The sequence below is a fragment of the Pleuronectes platessa genome, chromosome 13 (genome assembly GCF_947347685.1).
Source record: "Pleuronectes platessa chromosome 13, fPlePla1.1, whole genome shotgun sequence".
NCBI classification, from domain to species: domain Eukaryota; kingdom Metazoa; phylum Chordata; class Actinopteri; order Pleuronectiformes; family Pleuronectidae; genus Pleuronectes; species Pleuronectes platessa.
Window position 1 is genome coordinate 7,978,764 of NC_070638.1, and position 18,712 is coordinate 7,997,475.

General features: G+C 42.3%; 2 protein-coding genes across 2 annotated transcripts; one reads left to right on the forward strand and one right to left on the reverse strand.

Moving 5' to 3' along the window:
* The first annotated feature begins 1,534 nt into the window (after positions 1 to 1,534).
* On the forward strand, positions 1,535 to 8,764 carry usp14 (ubiquitin specific peptidase 14 (tRNA-guanine transglycosylase)). Its single transcript, XM_053438593.1, has 16 exons — positions 1,535 to 1,779; positions 2,613 to 2,758; positions 3,567 to 3,599; positions 3,715 to 3,819; positions 4,844 to 4,947; positions 5,085 to 5,143; positions 5,240 to 5,370; positions 5,887 to 5,967; positions 6,087 to 6,169; positions 6,325 to 6,439; positions 6,545 to 6,610; positions 6,702 to 6,794; positions 6,882 to 7,007; positions 7,116 to 7,176; positions 7,577 to 7,684; positions 7,781 to 8,764. Exons 1-16 carry the CDS (start codon positions 1,764 to 1,766, stop codon positions 7,924 to 7,926), a joined length of 1,473 nt encoding a protein of 490 aa, XP_053294568.1. The 5' UTR covers positions 1,535 to 1,763; the 3' UTR covers positions 7,927 to 8,764.
* A 41-nt stretch (positions 8,765 to 8,805) lies between these two features.
* thoc1 (THO complex 1) lies at positions 8,806 to 14,242 on the reverse strand. Its single transcript, XM_053437710.1, has 21 exons — positions 14,115 to 14,242; positions 13,835 to 13,908; positions 13,643 to 13,703; positions 13,490 to 13,559; positions 12,914 to 13,032; positions 12,785 to 12,833; positions 12,600 to 12,695; positions 12,381 to 12,463; positions 12,216 to 12,289; positions 12,022 to 12,130; positions 11,793 to 11,927; positions 11,279 to 11,379; positions 11,093 to 11,159; positions 10,749 to 10,799; positions 10,591 to 10,661; positions 10,192 to 10,287; positions 10,016 to 10,081; positions 9,839 to 9,922; positions 9,603 to 9,750; positions 9,413 to 9,497; positions 8,806 to 9,236 (listed from the first exon to the last, which is right to left on the reverse strand). Exons 1-21 carry the CDS (start codon positions 14,160 to 14,162, stop codon positions 8,959 to 8,961), a joined length of 1,965 nt encoding a protein of 654 aa, XP_053293685.1. The 5' UTR covers positions 14,163 to 14,242; the 3' UTR covers positions 8,806 to 8,958.
* Positions 14,243 to 18,712: the final 4,470 nt, after the last annotated feature.

The window sequence follows — 18,712 nt, forward strand, 5'->3', positions numbered from 1 at the left end:
TAAATAAGCAAAGAGGTTCACTGCCCCAGGGACTCAAGTTATCAAGTTCTCAAGTTATATACATACAAACTGGTTTGTATGTATATAACTTGAGAACTGGGAATATGTTGTGTAGATGTGCAGTATCTGACTTCAGGGGCCCTAATGTGGATTATCTCTATAAAAACATTGTTAAATCTTAAAGCCAGGTCTGTAAGAGGCTATTGGCCCATATATACTTTTAAGGTATTTGAATTACCTCCACCAAGGAAGTTGTTTTTTCACCCGTCCCTTTATTTGCTGGTAAGTTTCATAGTAAGAAAGTTTACACAGCAAAAATATCAAAACTTGGTGGAAGGATGAAGTGTGGGTCAGGGACAAACCCAATCATCCTTTGGTTTGTTTTTATCAGAAAAATCAAAATGTACTCCTTATCTACTCCGCCCTAGAACGATGGAGGGCTGGGTGAAGTGTTTGAGTCCATGAAACGTTTTTGGAGTTTCAGGGGTAAACGGCGTTGCTGCCAGATCCAATACAATTGAAGTAAATGGTGACCACTTCTTCAAACGTATAAAATCAGCTAAATAAAAATGTATAAGAAGCCTCTTGCTGCTCCTGTGGTGTCAAACAAGTGTCTGAAGGACCCCAACATAAAAATTCCTCTTTCCTTTAATACTCCCAGGTGGGTTTTTAATCTTCTTTTCCCCAGGGAATAATTTACAGATATTGGTGGAAATAAAATCTGGCCCATTTAGAGAAAATATATTTATGAGTTTGGGAAATTTGTTTAATCTTGGATAGCCTATAGGTTAGCTCAGCTTTATGCTTATATTTAATGTTGCACAATCTGAATGAAGTTGTGGAGAGTCTATGTGGGTCCAACAGATTAACCCACAGAGTGTTCAGGCAACTTTCATTTTACCTTTGAGTTATGATGAGTTTATAATTTGAATACACAGTCTATATGGGTGTGATGGTTTCCTGGATGATCCGGACGAGCTCTCTCTGGGTGTGTGTGGTCTGGTTTAGTGTGGGAGCGCAGTAGTGATGGCGAGATGAAGCGTCACGAAGCATTGAAGCTTTCCATCCAATTAGTTCACTCGTGGGCCGAAGCTTCATGCGGCTTCATTTGCTCCACTGCGCCATCAAGTGGACAATAAATTGCAGGCAGAGCTCTATATGTACAGTCAATGAGGCAGAGAGATTATAATGACACCATGGCTTTGGTGTGTGACGCTTTGAATTGAATAAATGAATGAATGATGTTTGTGACGCCAATACATAAATTGTGAATTTATTAATATGGTGTATGTGTTTGTGATAAAATGGCGGGATCAAAAGGGAAAGTGGAAACAAATTGGGCAGAGGGTTGTGATGTGAATGTGCTTGTGTAACTAGGGACAACATGTAACACGTAAAATAGGGACAACATTTATTCATTTATATTTAAAAACAGCTTTTCCACAGTGCTGGGTTTCAGGCAGTTTCTTTCTCTTTTTTTTGCAAACAAACGCAATATAAAGTCCCAAGTCCACAAAATGTGAGAGGAGGGGATCCATCGTCACCACATACGTCATCAAGACAGGCCTCGATACGCGCTTCACAAAAAATCTTCCTGGGTCACTCCACACACGCTTCAAAACCTCGACACAACACTAGTTGCAGCGTCATTGGGTTTGAATGAAGCTCAGACCGAGAATTAGCCAAACACTCCATTCGCGCCCCGGTGGATCGAAACAGGGACAAACCAAACAAGGAGCCGAGGAAGTAAAACGTTGCCAAACATGCCGGTGTTTACAGGTAGGACTTCACTGCGACGCGACACGCGCACTGCCACGGGGAAAACAGGAGACAAACACGGATCCTTACACGTGTTTATTAGTGCAGCCGCAGCGTACATTACATTAGCTTAGCTAGCGGTAGCGTGATGTGCAGCTAGCATGCTAACCGTGACGTGCAGCGAGCTTCTTTAGACCACATGTGGATTTAATAACAAATAAAATGTTGTCAGAGCAGAGACGTTACACACCGCAACACTGTCCGCAGCATGTTGCTGTTTATAAGCGGGTTTACAGGACGTGTTGCGTGGAGCCGGCTATGCTAACTGCTAATCTGACACAGCCCATAAAACAGCTAGCTAGCTGTCAGCTAGCAGTGTTAGCCGAGGAGAGCATAACTAGCTACGGTGGTTTTTAATAGTTGTGGAAAGTCTTCGTTTCCGGCCACAGCGAAGCTACTCTAATTGTTTCCCTCGCCATTTTAATTCGATCGTGTCAAACTTTTTTTAAGCAGAGTGAAAATAACCGACTCACGCCTCTTAGCTCGGGTAGCATTGCTAACAAAGCTAGCTTGCTGAATCATGAGTGTACAGTTCAGGAGCTCTTCAATGCAGCCAGCTGGGAAACAATGCTGAAAAGATACGAGTTTGCTTTTGACTAAATTACAGCTTATGTGTGTTTTTAAAGTCAAGTCCTATCGGGTCCTAAATATTCATTGTTAAATCTGTGTGTATGTGTGTTAGCCTTCACTTTATTAGCATGTCATTTCGTTAGCTGCTGTGTCGTACATGGAAGCAGGTTGACGGAGCTGGAAGTGACATGTGTGTGTTTCTGTCTCCACCGTCTCCGCTCCAGTCAATGTGAAATGGGGCAAAGAGAAGTTTGACGCAGTCGAGCTGAACACCGAGGAGCCTCCCATGGTGTTCAAGGCGCAGCTCTTCGCCCTGACAGGAGTCCAGCCAGACAGACAGAAGGTCATGGTGAAGGGAGGCACCCTGAAGGTATCCACCCAAACAACACACCACACTCTGGTCCTGAAGGGAACAAACACTGAGCCTCAGTTTTGCATTTTATTAATGTCAACAAAGGATGTGAAAAAACCCGAATCAACAATCATTCTAACAATGAACTGATGCTTCTGAAAAATGAAGGTTGTTATAGGAAATATCCGGTGGCAGAGTGAGCTCAACGCACTACAAATTAAGAAAACACGTACAAATAGAACAGACGCGTGCAAATCAAGAACACATCTTCATCAGTTTGATGACACATGCGCTGCAAAAAGTCACAACACATGCAAATACGACAGGGGAACCATATCCAGGGGACCAAAACAAATGATGGACCTGGCTGTAGTTCACTGCTTTGTGAAGTTACTTCACCACTGGCAAGTAGCAGACTTCAATAAGCTCACCAAGAATTGAACTAAAGCCGGGTCCATCACTGTTATGAGTCCCCTGGAAACAACTCTGGTGTCGTCATCCCACAAATGACACAATATGCATCAAATGAAAATAGTCCCACGACCAATGTCTGCACAATTTGATCTCAGCTGAATAGTGTTTGTTAAACTGTGGTGCAGAGTTGCTGTTGGAATTGATTGAGCCTTTTGGAAAAATTAAACAGTTCATTTTTCACAACCTAAAAAGTAAACAAATGAAAACAGATTTACGTATCAGTAGTAACGAATGGATTATTGAGGTTCGCATTAACACGTTGTTGTTTTCGTTCTTTTTTTAAACGAAATTTGATGACATCAAAATGAATAAAGTTTTTCAGGACCTAATATGTGTATAATCTCGATTCCAGGATGACGAGTGGGGAAACATCAAACTTAAAAGTGTGAGTATTTAAGCTTAGTTTTGAAGAATATAATGTAAGAAGCAGTTTTTTTTGTAGGTAAAGCATTTTAACAAATGCATCAGCAAGTTTCATTGTGTTTCTAATGTGTTTACAGGGAATGACTCTGCTGATGATGGGCTCAGCAGAGGCTCTGCCTGAGGAGCCTGCTGTCAGGCCCATGTTTGTGGAGGACATGACTGAGGAGCAGCTGGCCTCCGCGGTGAGTAAGCCCCGAAATGACCAGTACTCCTAAAATAAATATGGTTGATTGTTGCTTTCTGCGCTAACATAGCTTTTACAGTGTGTTTTCCTCAATATAATTTTTTACCAACTAGAGAACATAATAATGTAGATATAGACCTATGTATGTTCCATCACCTAAGCATTGGTATGCTTCCAGTGAAATGTAGTCATTACACTCTGCATTGTTTGCAGAATATTTTACTGAAGAAACAAGTGGACCAACAGTCTCATCTGTTAGATCACATTTTTGTGAAACGTTGTCAAATGTCAAACAACCACATATATCCTATAAAAATGCTCCAATGAAAGACTGCAATTTGCAAGCGTTCCACGAATAAGCTGCATTCAAAAGTGGCAGTCTGTTCAGCCTTGTTTATGATGGATATTGTGGTGGGGATGATCCTCTCTTTAGCCTCCGCTTGATGGGAGTAACTGGGAAGTCTGAAGTAATGGAGTCTACCGTTAATTTTTACTGCTTAAAGCTGTGTTTGGGTTTGAGTGGCTTCAGGGATTTTGGCTGCGTGCTTGATGAGTTTCTATTTCTGTTCTACCCGATATCAAGCTCTAAACTGTCCTGCTGAGTTCCTCTGAGCTCAAATGGAATGAGTCACTGATTTGATTACCTGTAGCAATGCCAGCATCTGAAGCAGCTTCAATGAAAGCTGCACAATTGTAATGGTTTGATTTATTAACATGTCCTTTAGCAGAACGACTCACTGTTGCTACTCATTACTAATGCGAGCTCTAGGACACTGGAAATAAATCTGGTGATTAAGGATTTATTTAAAAAAGTGAACTAATAACAAAACATTCTTGGGAAGATTTTGCAGTATGAACACATCAAGGGTGTGTCCAGGTCTTTGTAAAAAAACAAGTGACGTTTACCTTCATCACTGAGAAAAACGAGTCTGTGCACAATGAAGCTTGGTTTTATATTATGCGTTTTTCTCTCTGTATTTTGCAGTGGAACTTATTATCACGTATCCAACTGTTGTTTTCAGATGGAGCTGCCTTGTGGGCTGACGAACTTGGGCAACACCTGTTACATGAACGCCACCGTGCAGTGTTTGCGTTCTGTGCCGGAGCTGAAAACCGCCCTCAGAAGGTGCGTTTTCTAATTGTGTTTATTCAGTAGTTTGAGATGTTTGGATTTAGCTTTCGGTCTTCTTAGTGACTTTTCTGTTTGTGTTGTTGTTATTTTGCATTTGTTCTCCTGCTGAACTCATCTGTCTCCCTCTGCAGGTACTCAGGTGCTCTGCGATCCTCAGGGGCAAATGCACCATCACAGTATATCACAGCAGGTATGAGCCGTGGTGAATTGATCAGTGTGAAATCACATGTTAACATTTATGTCTTAAATTTACTAATACACCTCAAATATACATTTGCCTCCTCAGCCCTTCGTGACTTGTATGAGACCATGGAGAAGACCTCCTCCAGCCTCCCGCCTATAATTTTGCTGCAGTTCCTTCATATGGCCTTTCCACAGTTTGCTGAGAAGGGGGACCAGGGACAGTACCTCCAGCAGGTGAGGAGCTCTCATTACACGTCTCCTCTGCTTACGAGGGGTGCTGAGTTTACTGGTTCTGTCACTGGTGTCATGTTCTCCCATGACCTGGATTTCGCAGTACTGTGACTCCGGTGACAAACACGCACGCACTTGTTTTTGGTTTGGGCAAAAACAAGTGAACTGTCACATGCAGTAACTCATTCAACTTAATGTGGGGCTGAAATTAAATGCTTGCGGTTTGTAAGTTTCGTTGGAGCTGCAGAATGTCACCAGGTCACATAATATTAAAACATGGCAGCGAGTCAACGGGGGCCAAGCGCTGCTGCTGCTCTCTGAGCTGCTACGACAGGGAACCACGTCTGTGGCAACAGAGCTTTGTCCTGATTGGCACACAGCTTCACATGATGTCTGATAACGTTTTTGTTGTTGTAAAAAAAATAATACCCTTAATTTTATATTTAAAGAAATGCTGATTATATTTTTCTTGTTTGACACTCACACGTGGTCTGACTGTGTGTGTGTGTGTGTTCTCAGGATGCAAACGAGTGCTGGCTGCAGATGATGAGAGTGCTTCAGCAGAAGTTGGAGCCACTAGAGCCCGAGACTTCCATGGAGGTAAATGGGTGTTTTTTTCCACCTAGTGTTTCTTTATAATGAAAAGATATTAATATTGTTTGTGTAAATGATGTGTTGAAATGACTACTAATAATTACCATGCTTCTGTCAATCTGCAGACTGACACGGAGAGCGGAGCCGTTTCCGCCACTACGAAGAAGAACTTCATCGACCAGTATTTTGGCGTAGAATTTGAGACTTCGTATCCTTGCAGTCGTAACGTTTCATTTCTTGGTTCAGTAGAGTTGTGATCTTTTAATTATTCATAATTTAGATAAATTTGTAGGTTCGTAGCTGTCTGAAAAACACTGTATGACCATCACTCTGTCAGATTTTTTCTTTAACTCTCTGGATCAGCATGAAATGTACAGAGGCTGAGGAGGAGGAGCCGATTAAGGGCAAAGAAAATCAGCTCCAGCTCAGTTGCTTCATCAATCAGGAGGTTAAATACCTGGCAACCGGACTCAGGCTGGTATGTGTCAGAACAACACTGACTGCTTTCTTCAGTGTACAGAGTAATGTGTGGAACATGTGTCTTTGGGGTGAAGTCTAATTTGTCTGTGTTTTTAATTTGCAGAGACTGCAGGAAGAAATCACAAAAATGTCTCCATCCTTGGGAAGAAATGCCCTGTATATAAAATCTGTAAGTGCTTCTTCCCTTTGGACATTTTAAAAACTGTGAACCTGTGTCCTTTTAGTGTTTTTAACCTTCTTGGTTTTCCCTCCACCTCTAGTCAAAACTCAGCCGCCTCCCTGCCTACTTGACTGTTCAGATGGTCCGATTTTACTACAAAGAGAAAGAGTCTGTCAACGCAAAAGTCCTCAAGGTTTGTCTCTAAAATCTCTTGCAACCGAGTTCACAGTAATTAGCGGTGTCACTCTGAATCAACGCCACATTGTCTCTTCTTTTAAAGGACGTCAAGTTCCCACTGATGCTGGATGTGTATGAGCTGTGCACTGCGGAGGTCCAGGAGAAGATGCTGCCAATCAGGTCAAAGTTCAAGGAAGTTGAGGACAAGAAGTTAGAGCAACAGCAAAAGGTAAAGGACAATCTAAAGTTTTTGGATCTTGACTAGGGAGCAGAATATCTCCTGCTTCAGTGGTAATGACGGGTCTGTAGAGTGTCTCACAATTCCTTTTCACAACAGGTGGTGAAGAAGGTGGATAAAGTAAAGGAAGTGAAGTACGACCCCTTCTCGTTCACTGACGGTAAGTTTACACACAACACTGAGAGACATTTAAATGAAAATGACAGCACATATGAGGTGAAACAATCAAGCATGGAGAAATACAGATCAATTTTATAAATGAAGACAATTTTCTTTTACTGCCAAAACTGTTTTGAACCTGCACTTTACAAAGGTCATGATTAATGTAACAAAACATTCATACAATGTTAAGTATTAAACTTTATTGTCTAGCAGAACACTTTCACTATTGGTCTCTGCACTTTGTTTTCTCATGTGTGCCTTTATTCAAACTTGTACTTTACAGAAGAAACACTGCAGGAAAAGATTTGCATTACTGTTCATATCTTCCATTAACAAATGAAATGTACATTTTCTCCATTCATGCTCTCTACATTTGATTGTTTCTGATGTTGTTCTAGACCTTGGGTCCAACAACAGCGGCTACTACGACCTGCAGGGTGTGCTCACACACCAAGGCCGCTCCAGCTCATCAGGTCACTACTTGGGATGGGTCAAAAGGAAAGAAGGTAACCACCGTTGTTTCTTTCTGCTGCACAGTCGCCATGTTTCTGCTGTGACTCAAGTTCAGATGTTCATCAACGTGACCCGTTTCCTCTTAACAGATGAGTGGGTGAAGTTCGATGACGACAAGGTGAGCGTGGTGTCTCCGGATGACATCCTGCGACTGTCTGGAGGCGGGGACTGGCATATAGCATATGTTCTACTGTACGGGCCCCGGCGGCTGGAAATACTTGAAGAGGATCAGTAGCTGTGGAAGATTTTTCCTAGAAGACAAAGACGACATCCAACAAACACACACACACACACAAATTGCCATTTTCACGCACTGTCTGCATAGATGTGCAATAAAACTGGTGTCTTTAAAGATATGTTAATTTTTTCTTTCTCTTTTTTGTAACCAACACAGATGCTTGTAAAACAAATTCTGTTAACTGGTGTTAAATATTCAACCATGGCGAGCTATGACAGTGGATTGACGAGAGCCAATCCCTGGCCTGGATCCTTGAAAGAGGTTTTGAAGTCGAGCTCTGCAGTTTCATTAAATGTTTTATACACATTGTATATTTTTTAAAGCCTTTGATGAGGTGCTCATGTCATAATGCAAAAATATTGTCTTTAGTCATTTAATCAACGTGTACAAAAAAAAGGAAATGCCTCGGCGAGCTGTACTTGACATTCTGGCTCCTCTCCTCTTCTCAGATGTACTCGGCCCTTATCAAATATTCGGTCTAACATCTTTTCTCAAGTGCTTCGCTCGTATCATCTGCCGGAGTCGATCGCAAATGTTTCAACAAATTAGATTATTTCTGTCAAGAGTGTGTGTTTTGGGGGGGGCGGGGAAAGGTCGCCCTAGTGGAGAACTGTGTGCATTTAAAGATTTGAGATTTAACCGTGATGGTTTCACTCAACAAGCCTTGAACATTGTTCTCGCTGACACTGATTAGACTTTGACACTCGTAAAACGCTGTGCTTCACTTTGTTTCTCCGCATCCCGCCAGTGTGTAAGCCCCAACCATCAGCACTCTGTAATAAGTTATTGACTGACTGCTTTCCAGAGGTGATGAAAATAAACTGTTATACCAAAACATGTGACTGTTTTATGTGAGAATGAACCAAGTAGTCAAAGTTTATATTTAAAAAAAACATTTATTGGCTTTACAGTGAAAAAACAGTTTTCAACTTCAGCTCATACAAAAATTCCCGTCTCGGATTATTTTTGGTACAAAACGGTGCTGCAACAGTAAAACTCAAGTATTAATTGATTTACCTATGATCTACTTTAAGCCTCATTGAGGTTGTCTGCAATCTGAGAGAACCCAGCTGCGTTCAGAGCAGAGCTCAGGTTCTCCACAGTAGCTTGTCCTCCCTCTCTGTCCTGCCAGGCGACCAGCAGCAGCTTGGCCTGCATGTCCACGTCTTCGCTGTCCGTCTCAATCTCCCGCAACTCGGCTGCCTTCATCTCCAGATGAGAAGCCAGCGTCTTCCACTGAGCGCCGAGTTTGGCTGCGATTTCGTCCATCTGCTGGTTGGTCACAATCTTGGTCTGAATGCTCGGACCTGGAAGAAAGACGGATGAAACTAGATTGGATCACAAAATGAAATTAATACAAGTGGATGAAGTAATTTGATTATAACTACATCCTCAAACAAGGTCAACTAGCTGCAGATGCATGCTGGGATGTTGAAATTGATGAAGAGGAATCATGTTAAATTGAGCAACAATTGGAACTCACTGTCGTTGTTGTCCTTGAGAAGATTGTCTCCATTATCGTCGTCATCCTCTTCTCCCGTCTTGATCTCCTCAGAAGGGATGTCCTTCTGCATCAACCCAAGCCAGGCTATTAGTCAACAGTAGTTCTGAACATCAGAGTGTTAGTATAATGATAAATACAGTTTGTTTTCTGTTGGTAAATAAATCCTCACCGGCAGCTCTTTGGCCAGTTTGCTGACCATGGTGTCCAGGTAGTCCGCCTGGCTCTTGAACTTCTGGTTAGTCGGTTGGAAGAAGTGCGGACTTCTCCTGGACAGCAGCCTCAGAGCGCGCCAGCCGTAGTTTGAGTTCCGGACAACCCTGCAAAGATTTACCAGAAGTGAGGAAGCTGAAAATAAAGCCCCTAAGTTAACAGACTGTTAAAGGTCATTTAATCAAGCGAACGTACTTGTACTCATCCTCCACCATGTTGGTGGGGTCGGCCTGTTCAATGGCTTCTGCAAAGAATTCATCCAGCGATGGCATGAACTCCCTGAAAGAACAATAAAACAAAACATTGAATTCATACTGAAGCGTGAATGCAGATGTAGAGGAGAACTTCCACCCTGGTTTATAAGCCACTGACCTGCTGTCTGACTTGCAGGCTTCCATGTTGTCCAGGTTCAAGTTCCACAGTCGAGTCAACTCGTCACTGACAAATCACAGAAGAACTTCAGTTAATGAAGTAAACATGAGACCTAAGATAAACAAATAACACTTCACATCCTCGTGTTCTACTCAGCTTGGTTTTTAATAACATACTTTCCCATGAAGATCTTGCGGTCGGGTCCTTTTCCAAGGAAGTCTTCTGGTGCTTGTCTTTTCCTGGTGGGTCTTTTGGGTTTGTCATCTACTACCCTGTAAAAGTAATATAACGTTTTTAATGTTACTCATTAAATTGAAGACAAAATTTGAGATGGAAATACACAACAAAAGTAAAATTATACATATTTATTTCCACTAGCAAGTTGAAAAGGCATTAGTTACTAAACCTAATCAGAAAAATACTGCAACTCACAATTTCCAATCTGAATTTAAGCGAATTAAATACAAATAAATAGGTCTTTATTCATAAAAATGAATTGAAGACATTTTAAGAGTTTTTAAAGGACATGTGTCCAATGTGTATTATTATAAAATATAATCATGATGTTGTCGTACCTTTCTTTCACGAAGCTTGGGCATCCCTCATTTTTCCAGGCGTTCCAGTTCTCCTCTGTGTTGAGGATGTGCTGTGAAAACACGAGACACATTTATAGAATCACTCCTGTAAGAGAACGCGTCATTTCATTTATCTGTTATCTCAGAACGTGACTCACCTCCAACATGGTGGCAAACTTGTCTCCATCTGGAGGGATCTCTTTCAGCAGCTACAAACAGAGTTAATCAGTTGTCAGTCAACAGATTGATACAGGTTTGCTTTCCTCTCTCTCTCGACATGCCAGTAGAAAAAGTAGAACGGACTACATAGCAGATATTGCAGAACCTTCCCTGAATCAAAAATATCCTATCAGCATGGCTACATACTGCTGGTGATACGGTTTCTACAGTAAGTCTATAATGACTTAACAGAAACAGGTACATGAAAGACAGAGGCTTGTGTACTTATGGATTACATCGCTAATTGTGGTTATGATCTATGTCAATGAGAATCAGGACTGACCTGATAAACCAGTTTAGTTGTCTCCTCTATCCACGCCGCCTGGTCATCATTCAGCATACAGCTGGAGCTGCACGGCCACAGAGACACAGGATGTGAGTCCACGACAAGAGACGAATGTTTCTTCTTTTGTTAAACACACAAACTAAAGTGTGTTTAATGTCCTAAGTTAACGTAGGAATTTCTCACCTTTTGAACTTGACCTGACCCTTCAAGAACTGGAAGAGAATGAGGTACTGAAGCAGAATGTGTCGTCTAAAGTTACTGTCACTGAGCTGCAGGTCCATCAGCTGAGGAGAGAAGACAGTGTTAGTGTGAATCTTCCTTCTTTACTTGTAAATACAGGTGAACATTTTAAATACTGCTGCACGTTGGCTGGGACAACTACTTGATTTTTATAATCGGGGAAAACACACTAAGAAAAACACAAGTCCGTTGGGATTCACAAATTCATCATCTATTTGTAGCCAACTTAAATAACTAAAAGGTTTTTTCAGGTCACAAAAATTGGTCACCACCTCCCCTTCTGTGTCTGAGTGCTGCAGTTGAGTGAATGGGCGTTTTTACAGAACATTATGATGTCATACTAACGTTGACCTTCTATCTCTTCTATATAAAATGTTTGACATTTGTGTGACATTTTGTCGTCATTGGCGAATGGTTTCTTGTGTTATGACCAAGGGCAAAAACCCGTTTTTCTCACCTTCTCGCTGGTGAGAAACTTGGCAAAGTAGACGTGATCTCCTCCAGACGCTCGGAGCTCCTCCAGTTTCCTCTTAGACGCCTGCATGTCATCCAGCTTGAAGCTCTTGAATACGGCCAAGGTCTCATCGGAATACTGAGCAGGACACACAGAAGTTGACATCGGCAGTGAGTCGTGATTGTTTCGGTGATGTAATCTGACCGAGAGAAAGGGAGGGAAACCCTCTCACCTTGAGGAATGTCATCCACGAGAACTTTTCATAGCACAGCAGAGGGTTTCTGAAGTTGTCCTGCAGCGTCCAGAACTTCCTGTACAAGTTGTAGTCGATGGGAATGGAACTGAAAACAAGATGAGATTCAGTTTTAATTGACTTAAAACACAGACGCATTTTAGGGTGTACTTTAGAGACAGGCTTGAAGTTACCATGGTGCAGGAGCATCATCCTCTCCCATTTCTCCTTCCTCCACCTCCATGCCATCCTCCTTTTCTTCAGAGGGCTACAAACAAAGAGCCATTAAATACGATTCTTGTGATTTTCAAGATTAACTTCACAACGTTTACAATCACTGTCACATATTGACACTTTACCTTTTGGCCGAGAGTGCTTTCTTGTTCGTTTTTATTAAAAACAGTCACATTTTCCAGATTGAACTGGCTCTGTAGATTGAGACCTGAAAAAAACCCAAACATGCACTTAAGAGAAGCTGCAAACACGTTTACCAAATATAATTAACTGTTCATTGTTAAAAGCTGATTGTGCTTGTTGTATTTTTTATTTACACAACATACAGATGTTGCTGTTTTTACCTGATTTCTCAGACAGAGGGAAGAGGCGTGCCAGGAACAGCTGGATCCGCCCACAGAACACTGTGTTCTGAGATTTGGACAGCCTCCTCAAAAGATCTGCACAGGGGGAGAGGCGTGTCACAAATAGCTACATCATTTAAATATACAAGTCTTTTTAATGGAGCAGTGATTCATATGATCTTTACCATTGCACATCCTCAACAAGTAGTTCTTCCCGGCTGAATAAAAGGAGTTCTAGGAGGAAGGAGAGACAGTTATGATCAAACGATCTGGTTTATGTTGGGAAAACAACTGAGAGGACATGGCTCAATTACCGATTTCCAGGTGGAGACATTATCCTCCACAAAGGAGAAGATTTTGTCACACTGGTCGAGGGGGAGACAATCCAATACGTCCCCCAGGAGAATGAAGGGTGTTGTAGCAGAGCAGATACCTGCAAAACGGAGGGAAACAAAAGCTTGGTAAAGGCAGTTTTACTATAATGTGGCTTCAATACTCTGCCTTGGTTACTTGTGTCTCTCAATTATCTTATACTTAAAATATCTGTGTTGTCAGTATCTCCATTAGCACACACGTCTTTACAGTGACAGATTTGTAGTAGTTCTAGCAGCTGGACTTTCATCTCACTGCAGTGAACTTATTCTTGACCTATTTTGCCCTTTTATTATTCTTATGCTCTTGTTTGTAACTGTTTTGTGAGCTATCTAATGCGTACATTTCCCTCTGGATCAATAAAGTATCTATCTCCAGTTCTGATTTAGTGCAGAGAGCGTTGCAGAGTACATGACATGCAGCGAGGATTCATCTTTCTTTGGAACATGAATGTCAGCTGCTTCAAGGCTTTATTAATCCTTGGGGCTCCAGTGTGTGACTCTGGAGGAGGCACCTACCCTCCTTGACGCCATCGATGCTCAGGTCGATGAGGGACAGGTATTCATCGCAGATCGCCTTCCGCTCCACCTGCAGACAGAGACTCCATTCAGGCTCTACACGTTCCACACCAAGTCAGATGAACTGAAGTAAACAAACAGGGATGTTCTTACAATCTGATCCCCGAGGACTCCCCTCAGCGCCTGGTCCAGCGTGGTTTTCTTTTCCGTCTCACTGAAACATAAACAGATAGAAAAACACGTGGTTGTTAAACACACATGACTTTAATACCGATGTAAATCCATGATGTTTAAAGAGCTGTTTTCATTACACGTTGACACAGATGCTAGCTACGCGTCACCTACCTGCCGGGGATCTGGTTGAAAGCGTTTATCAGCGGTTTACTGGTTTTATCTGTTAGTGCCAATCCGGCAGAGGCCTGAAGGAGAGAGGGAAAGAAGAAGAAACATGTTTAAGACGGAAAATCCATTGTAAACGAGCGAGGCTTTAGCTTAGCTTAGCATCTGCCAATAACAGCAGGAGCTAGCATGGAGCTGTGGGGACGCTGCGTTTGTCTTCCAGCTCCGGTTTAAACCCCCAGATTCGATATGAAATAACCACAATGACAAGACAGCGATTTCTCACCGTAAATTTGTCTTTTGCTTCGACAAAATTAAATAAAGACGTCGACATCTTTGCACATTTACAACCGGAAGTGCCGCTGACCTTTTTTCCGGTTGGGACGTATGCGTTCAGGAGCAGTCAGGAGAAATTAGGTGCGTCTAGACGCATTCAAGAGCATTGGATATTTAGAAACAGTGAGACCGTGAATGTGTTATGGGACCTTCTGTAATATATAAACAGAAGCTGATAGCATGTTTCTCCAGAAAAACAGTTTAAGACTATCAAAACTGTTCTTGCACCATTTAGCTTGTTTATAATGTCCGTCAAAAACAAACGAAAAGACAAGGCATGGTTTATAGACAGGTTTTGTGATGGTGACTGTGCTTTATAATAAAATATGCTATTCCAGATTTCCAGATTCATTTTTAAGAATTAATGCTTTGTATTTAATGATGTTTGTTGATGTTAAAGCTGCAGATGTTACCATTGAAAGCGACTGTGAACTAACCGGCCTCCATCCAGCTTAGACCAGAGGGCGTCAGTGCTGCACAATGTTTGCCCACTATAGTGAAAAGACTTGTGTTTGTGTGTGTGTGTGTGTGTGTGTGTGTGTGTGTGTGTGTGTGTGTGTGTCTGTGTGTCTGTGAGAGAGAGAGAGAGAGAGAGAGAGAGAGAGAGAGAGAGAGTTATGTACCATGGCAGGACAAACCAGAAATCCACCCTCTCCTAATATTAAACCCTGTGGCCTTTCAACCTGTATGAAAATATAACTTCTGAATATGTACGTGACAAGACGACCGTCTGTCTCACTTCTCTCACTCATTTGATAGATTTGTTTCCAATTTTCTTTTCACGATCTAGTAGATTATTAATTTTACTTCTGAATTATTGCTCTGATCGTGTTACACTGTGTGTGTGTGTGTGTGTGTGTGTGTGTCCTTCGTGGTTATGACACAACCAGTGTACAACCACTGAGCTGCAGAGCTGAATTTCTAGATGGGATCTACTGTTCAACAATGTCACACAGCCCATAAAAACCAATGAGGCGTAACAATGTGACATCAATCATTAAAGGTCCAAGCGGTGAATTATGTTTTGACGTGAGTTCAAGGTCTATGCACTATGTGATTGATTTCATTATCATTTAGTGGGCCAATATGCAAATAGGACCCCATGCTAAAGATATATTTCCAAACATTACCTATGTAAACAAACCTTAAAACAACCTGGAGAGTGTTTATAGTGTTAATTTATTTGTTTGGGATCTTACTGGTGACCCTTTGGTTTACATATGAATCCTGGACTGTGCATTTACCTTTGACAGAACCAGTGTGAACACTTTGGCCCAGTTTGATCCATGTTAAGAGGCAGTTTCACGGGTCAGGACCTCTGAATTACAGTTTGCACCAGTGGGATCCCCAAGCCTCTGCACCCTGTGACAACAGTTTATAGCCGCACACTTACGACGGCTGTTAACTGAACCATGAGGTGTCGTGCTGATGTTTGGAGAAAACCTGTGAAAACACAGGCCAGTGCTGTCATGTAGAAAGAGCTGAGGGGTCGTTTTCGTCACGTCGTGTGATCCCTGCGGTCTCAAAAAGGAGAAGCGAGAAGTGTTTTACTCTGCAGTTTAGACTGGCAACTCGGTTCTCGTACACACTGCTCAACCATAGCTCAACTGCTGACACAGCACTCGCTGAACATTTGCCAAAAACTGACGAAAGGCAGACAGGGAGGGAGCGTGGTGGGTCGCTCTCGGGCTGCAGATAGGGGCCCCCCAGTATCAGTCAGCATGTGCAGACGGGGTGAAGAGGGCTAGCGGCGGGGTTACGATTACGGTTAATGGCAATAAGTCTTCCAGTTGGAGATGTTCCTCACTTACTTTGCTTCTTCCAATGAAACCGGGAGTGTGACCCAGTTTATTCCTGCTAATAACATTAACCTTCAAGAACAGACCTCTGGTTGTATTTTTCTAAAAAAGGCTGAATTATTTCTTGGTGCTTCTGAACTTCATCCGTCACATGTTTTGCTCCGTGCGATGAAAACAATAATAATATAATCTTTCTTTTTTTACTCCCCTTCTTTATTCCTACTAATTGAATCTGGAGTATTTACTGCAGATTGATCGGGTGTGATGTCATTCTGAGGGCAGAGCTCCGAGGTTTAATGGAATGCAGTATAAACTGTTTTCAACAAACATATCAGCCTTTGGCTGCACAGACATATTTGACAGGAGTCATTAATGATTTTATGACGAGTATTGCTGACAGTAAAAATAATTTAAATACTGCCTTAATGAGAGAACCTGACTCTTCAGAAGTCGCGTTGAATAGAACGTGTTGTTGAGATGAATAGAACATGTCACTCTTAAATCACTTAAAAATCGAAAGGGACCATAACTGTTTATTTTGTCTAAATAAATATAATGAGAGCACAACGCTCCTGTGCCAAATCATGGAATAATCAAGCCTCAGCATGGGAGCCAAATAATTTGATGGAGGACACTCGCAGACAAAATGAGTGAGTGGCAACAAAAAGAGCATTGTCCACGTTGTCGAGGACAAACTTCAAAACAAGAGGCGTAACACAATGCTCTGCCCTCTGAGGTTAAGCACACAAAGGAGGGAGATTGTTCGACCAGCCTCTGAGATTCCACCATAAAAAAATAAAAAATATCATGTTAAGAAGTGTCGAGTCAGATAAGTGAGATCCTCCCATTAGCTGTAACTCGAGGACACATGTCAACGTGCACCTGAGGAACCACACTGACCGAGCTGAGGCGACTCAAACCAGAGCAAAACAATATTCCTCCTTGAAGGGAGGAGAGACTTGGAGGAGAAAGACGTATAGACTGAGTTTCGATGAATGTTTTAATCTGATCCAGCCATTTGCAATTAAAGAAATACTTTCAGGCTCTGGGTTCATACAGCGGCTTCCCTTTGCTCACACCAAACCCATTTCAGCCTGTTGAAATTATTACCTCTGCCAATGAGCTTAAGTTTTCATCTGCGTTTGTGTGTTTGTCAGCATTATTAGTTAAAAAATACTTAAACCATTTCCATGTCATTTTGCGGCGGGGTGGGGCATGACCCGAAGAGGAACCCATTACAGTTTGGTGCGGCTCCAGACCAGGGCGGATCCAGGATTGTTTTTTTATCACTTTCCTTCAAATTGTGAAATAGAGCTTGTTTCAACACTTTCATTGATTTCTCAGATAATAATTAATGGATCTTGATGAAAGCAGAAATCGGAGTTTGTGCAAACCGGTGCAGGTTTATCTGTCGGGCCTTGATGGAGGCAAGAGCTCAACTGAGTTCAATTCATCCATATGGTTTATAATTAACTCTGGATGTGGCATTTGGTTGATTTCTCAGTGAATAATTTGTGGATATTTATCAGTCATGTTTAGGGAATGGATATTTATCAGGGTTGGAGGTGGTGGACTAGTGGCAGAAACTTGGACTATGGGCAGAAAAGGTCTCTGGTTCGTCTCTGGCTCGACTCCACGGAGAAACAACAAATAGAAAAAACCTGGATTGATCTGTCCAAAAAATCCAAGAGTATTCTCCCTACCCTGTCTAGTGCCCCTGAGCAAGGCACCTTACTCCCCCAACATCTGCTCCCCGGGCGCCGTACATGGTTGCTCACTGCTCTGTGTGTCCTGCACCAGATGGGTCAAAAGCAGAGGTCAAATTTCCCGACAATTGCATGAGTGTGCATGAGTGTGCAAGAGTGTGCATGTCTGTGCATGTGTTTGGGACAAATAAATGTATCTTAATCTTAATCCTAATCTTGATGCAAATCAGAAAAGAATCCAGTTGTTGTTAATTTAGACTTGGTTTCATAATTGAACGGCTCTTCGATCCCAGTCTTCCCCATCTGCCTTCCGACGTGTCCTTGGGCAAGATACTGAACCCCAAATTGACCCTTTTAGAAAAAGTGCTGCTCATAGACAGAAAAGCACTAAATAAATACAGACCATTTCCCATTGACTCTCCTGTTTTGCTTCAGTAGATCAGAGGGATTATCCATCATGGATCTCACCTGTCTTCAGCTGCGGAAGCTGGACGTGACATTATAACAACACACCTTTACTCCCTTTACCCCCCCCCCCCCCCCCCCCCCCCCCCCCCCCCCACAGGCCATCGTAAAAATTATTTGGGACCCTGACATTTTGTTAATGATCATCTCACGCCCAGGAGAATAACGGTCGATGCACAACAAGGGGATGTGCATCCAACCGCGGCGGCCACGCAGCCTCTGATTAGGTCACAACAACTTGCAAAGTATACTTTCACAACCTTGGCTGGATTGCCCTCGGACCTGCAGCCTCTCTGTTGGGAAATGTGCCGGGTTTGAAGTCATCTGATGGTTATTCAATGATTAGCCGGGGTTAGGGGGACCATCAAATGCTCATAAGCCATAAAACGGGATGTGAGACGGGCCGTGTGCGTAGTTTGGAGGGACATTCTTGTGACACAGCCAAACAGGAAATCTCCACGATGGCCTCATCTTGTCTAATCATGCATTTTCTTTAAAAAAATCTCAAAGGTTCATGTGTAATTAGCCTATCCACATCCTTGTGTTGTTTTACAGTCGAGAGGTTGGGACCGGTGCCA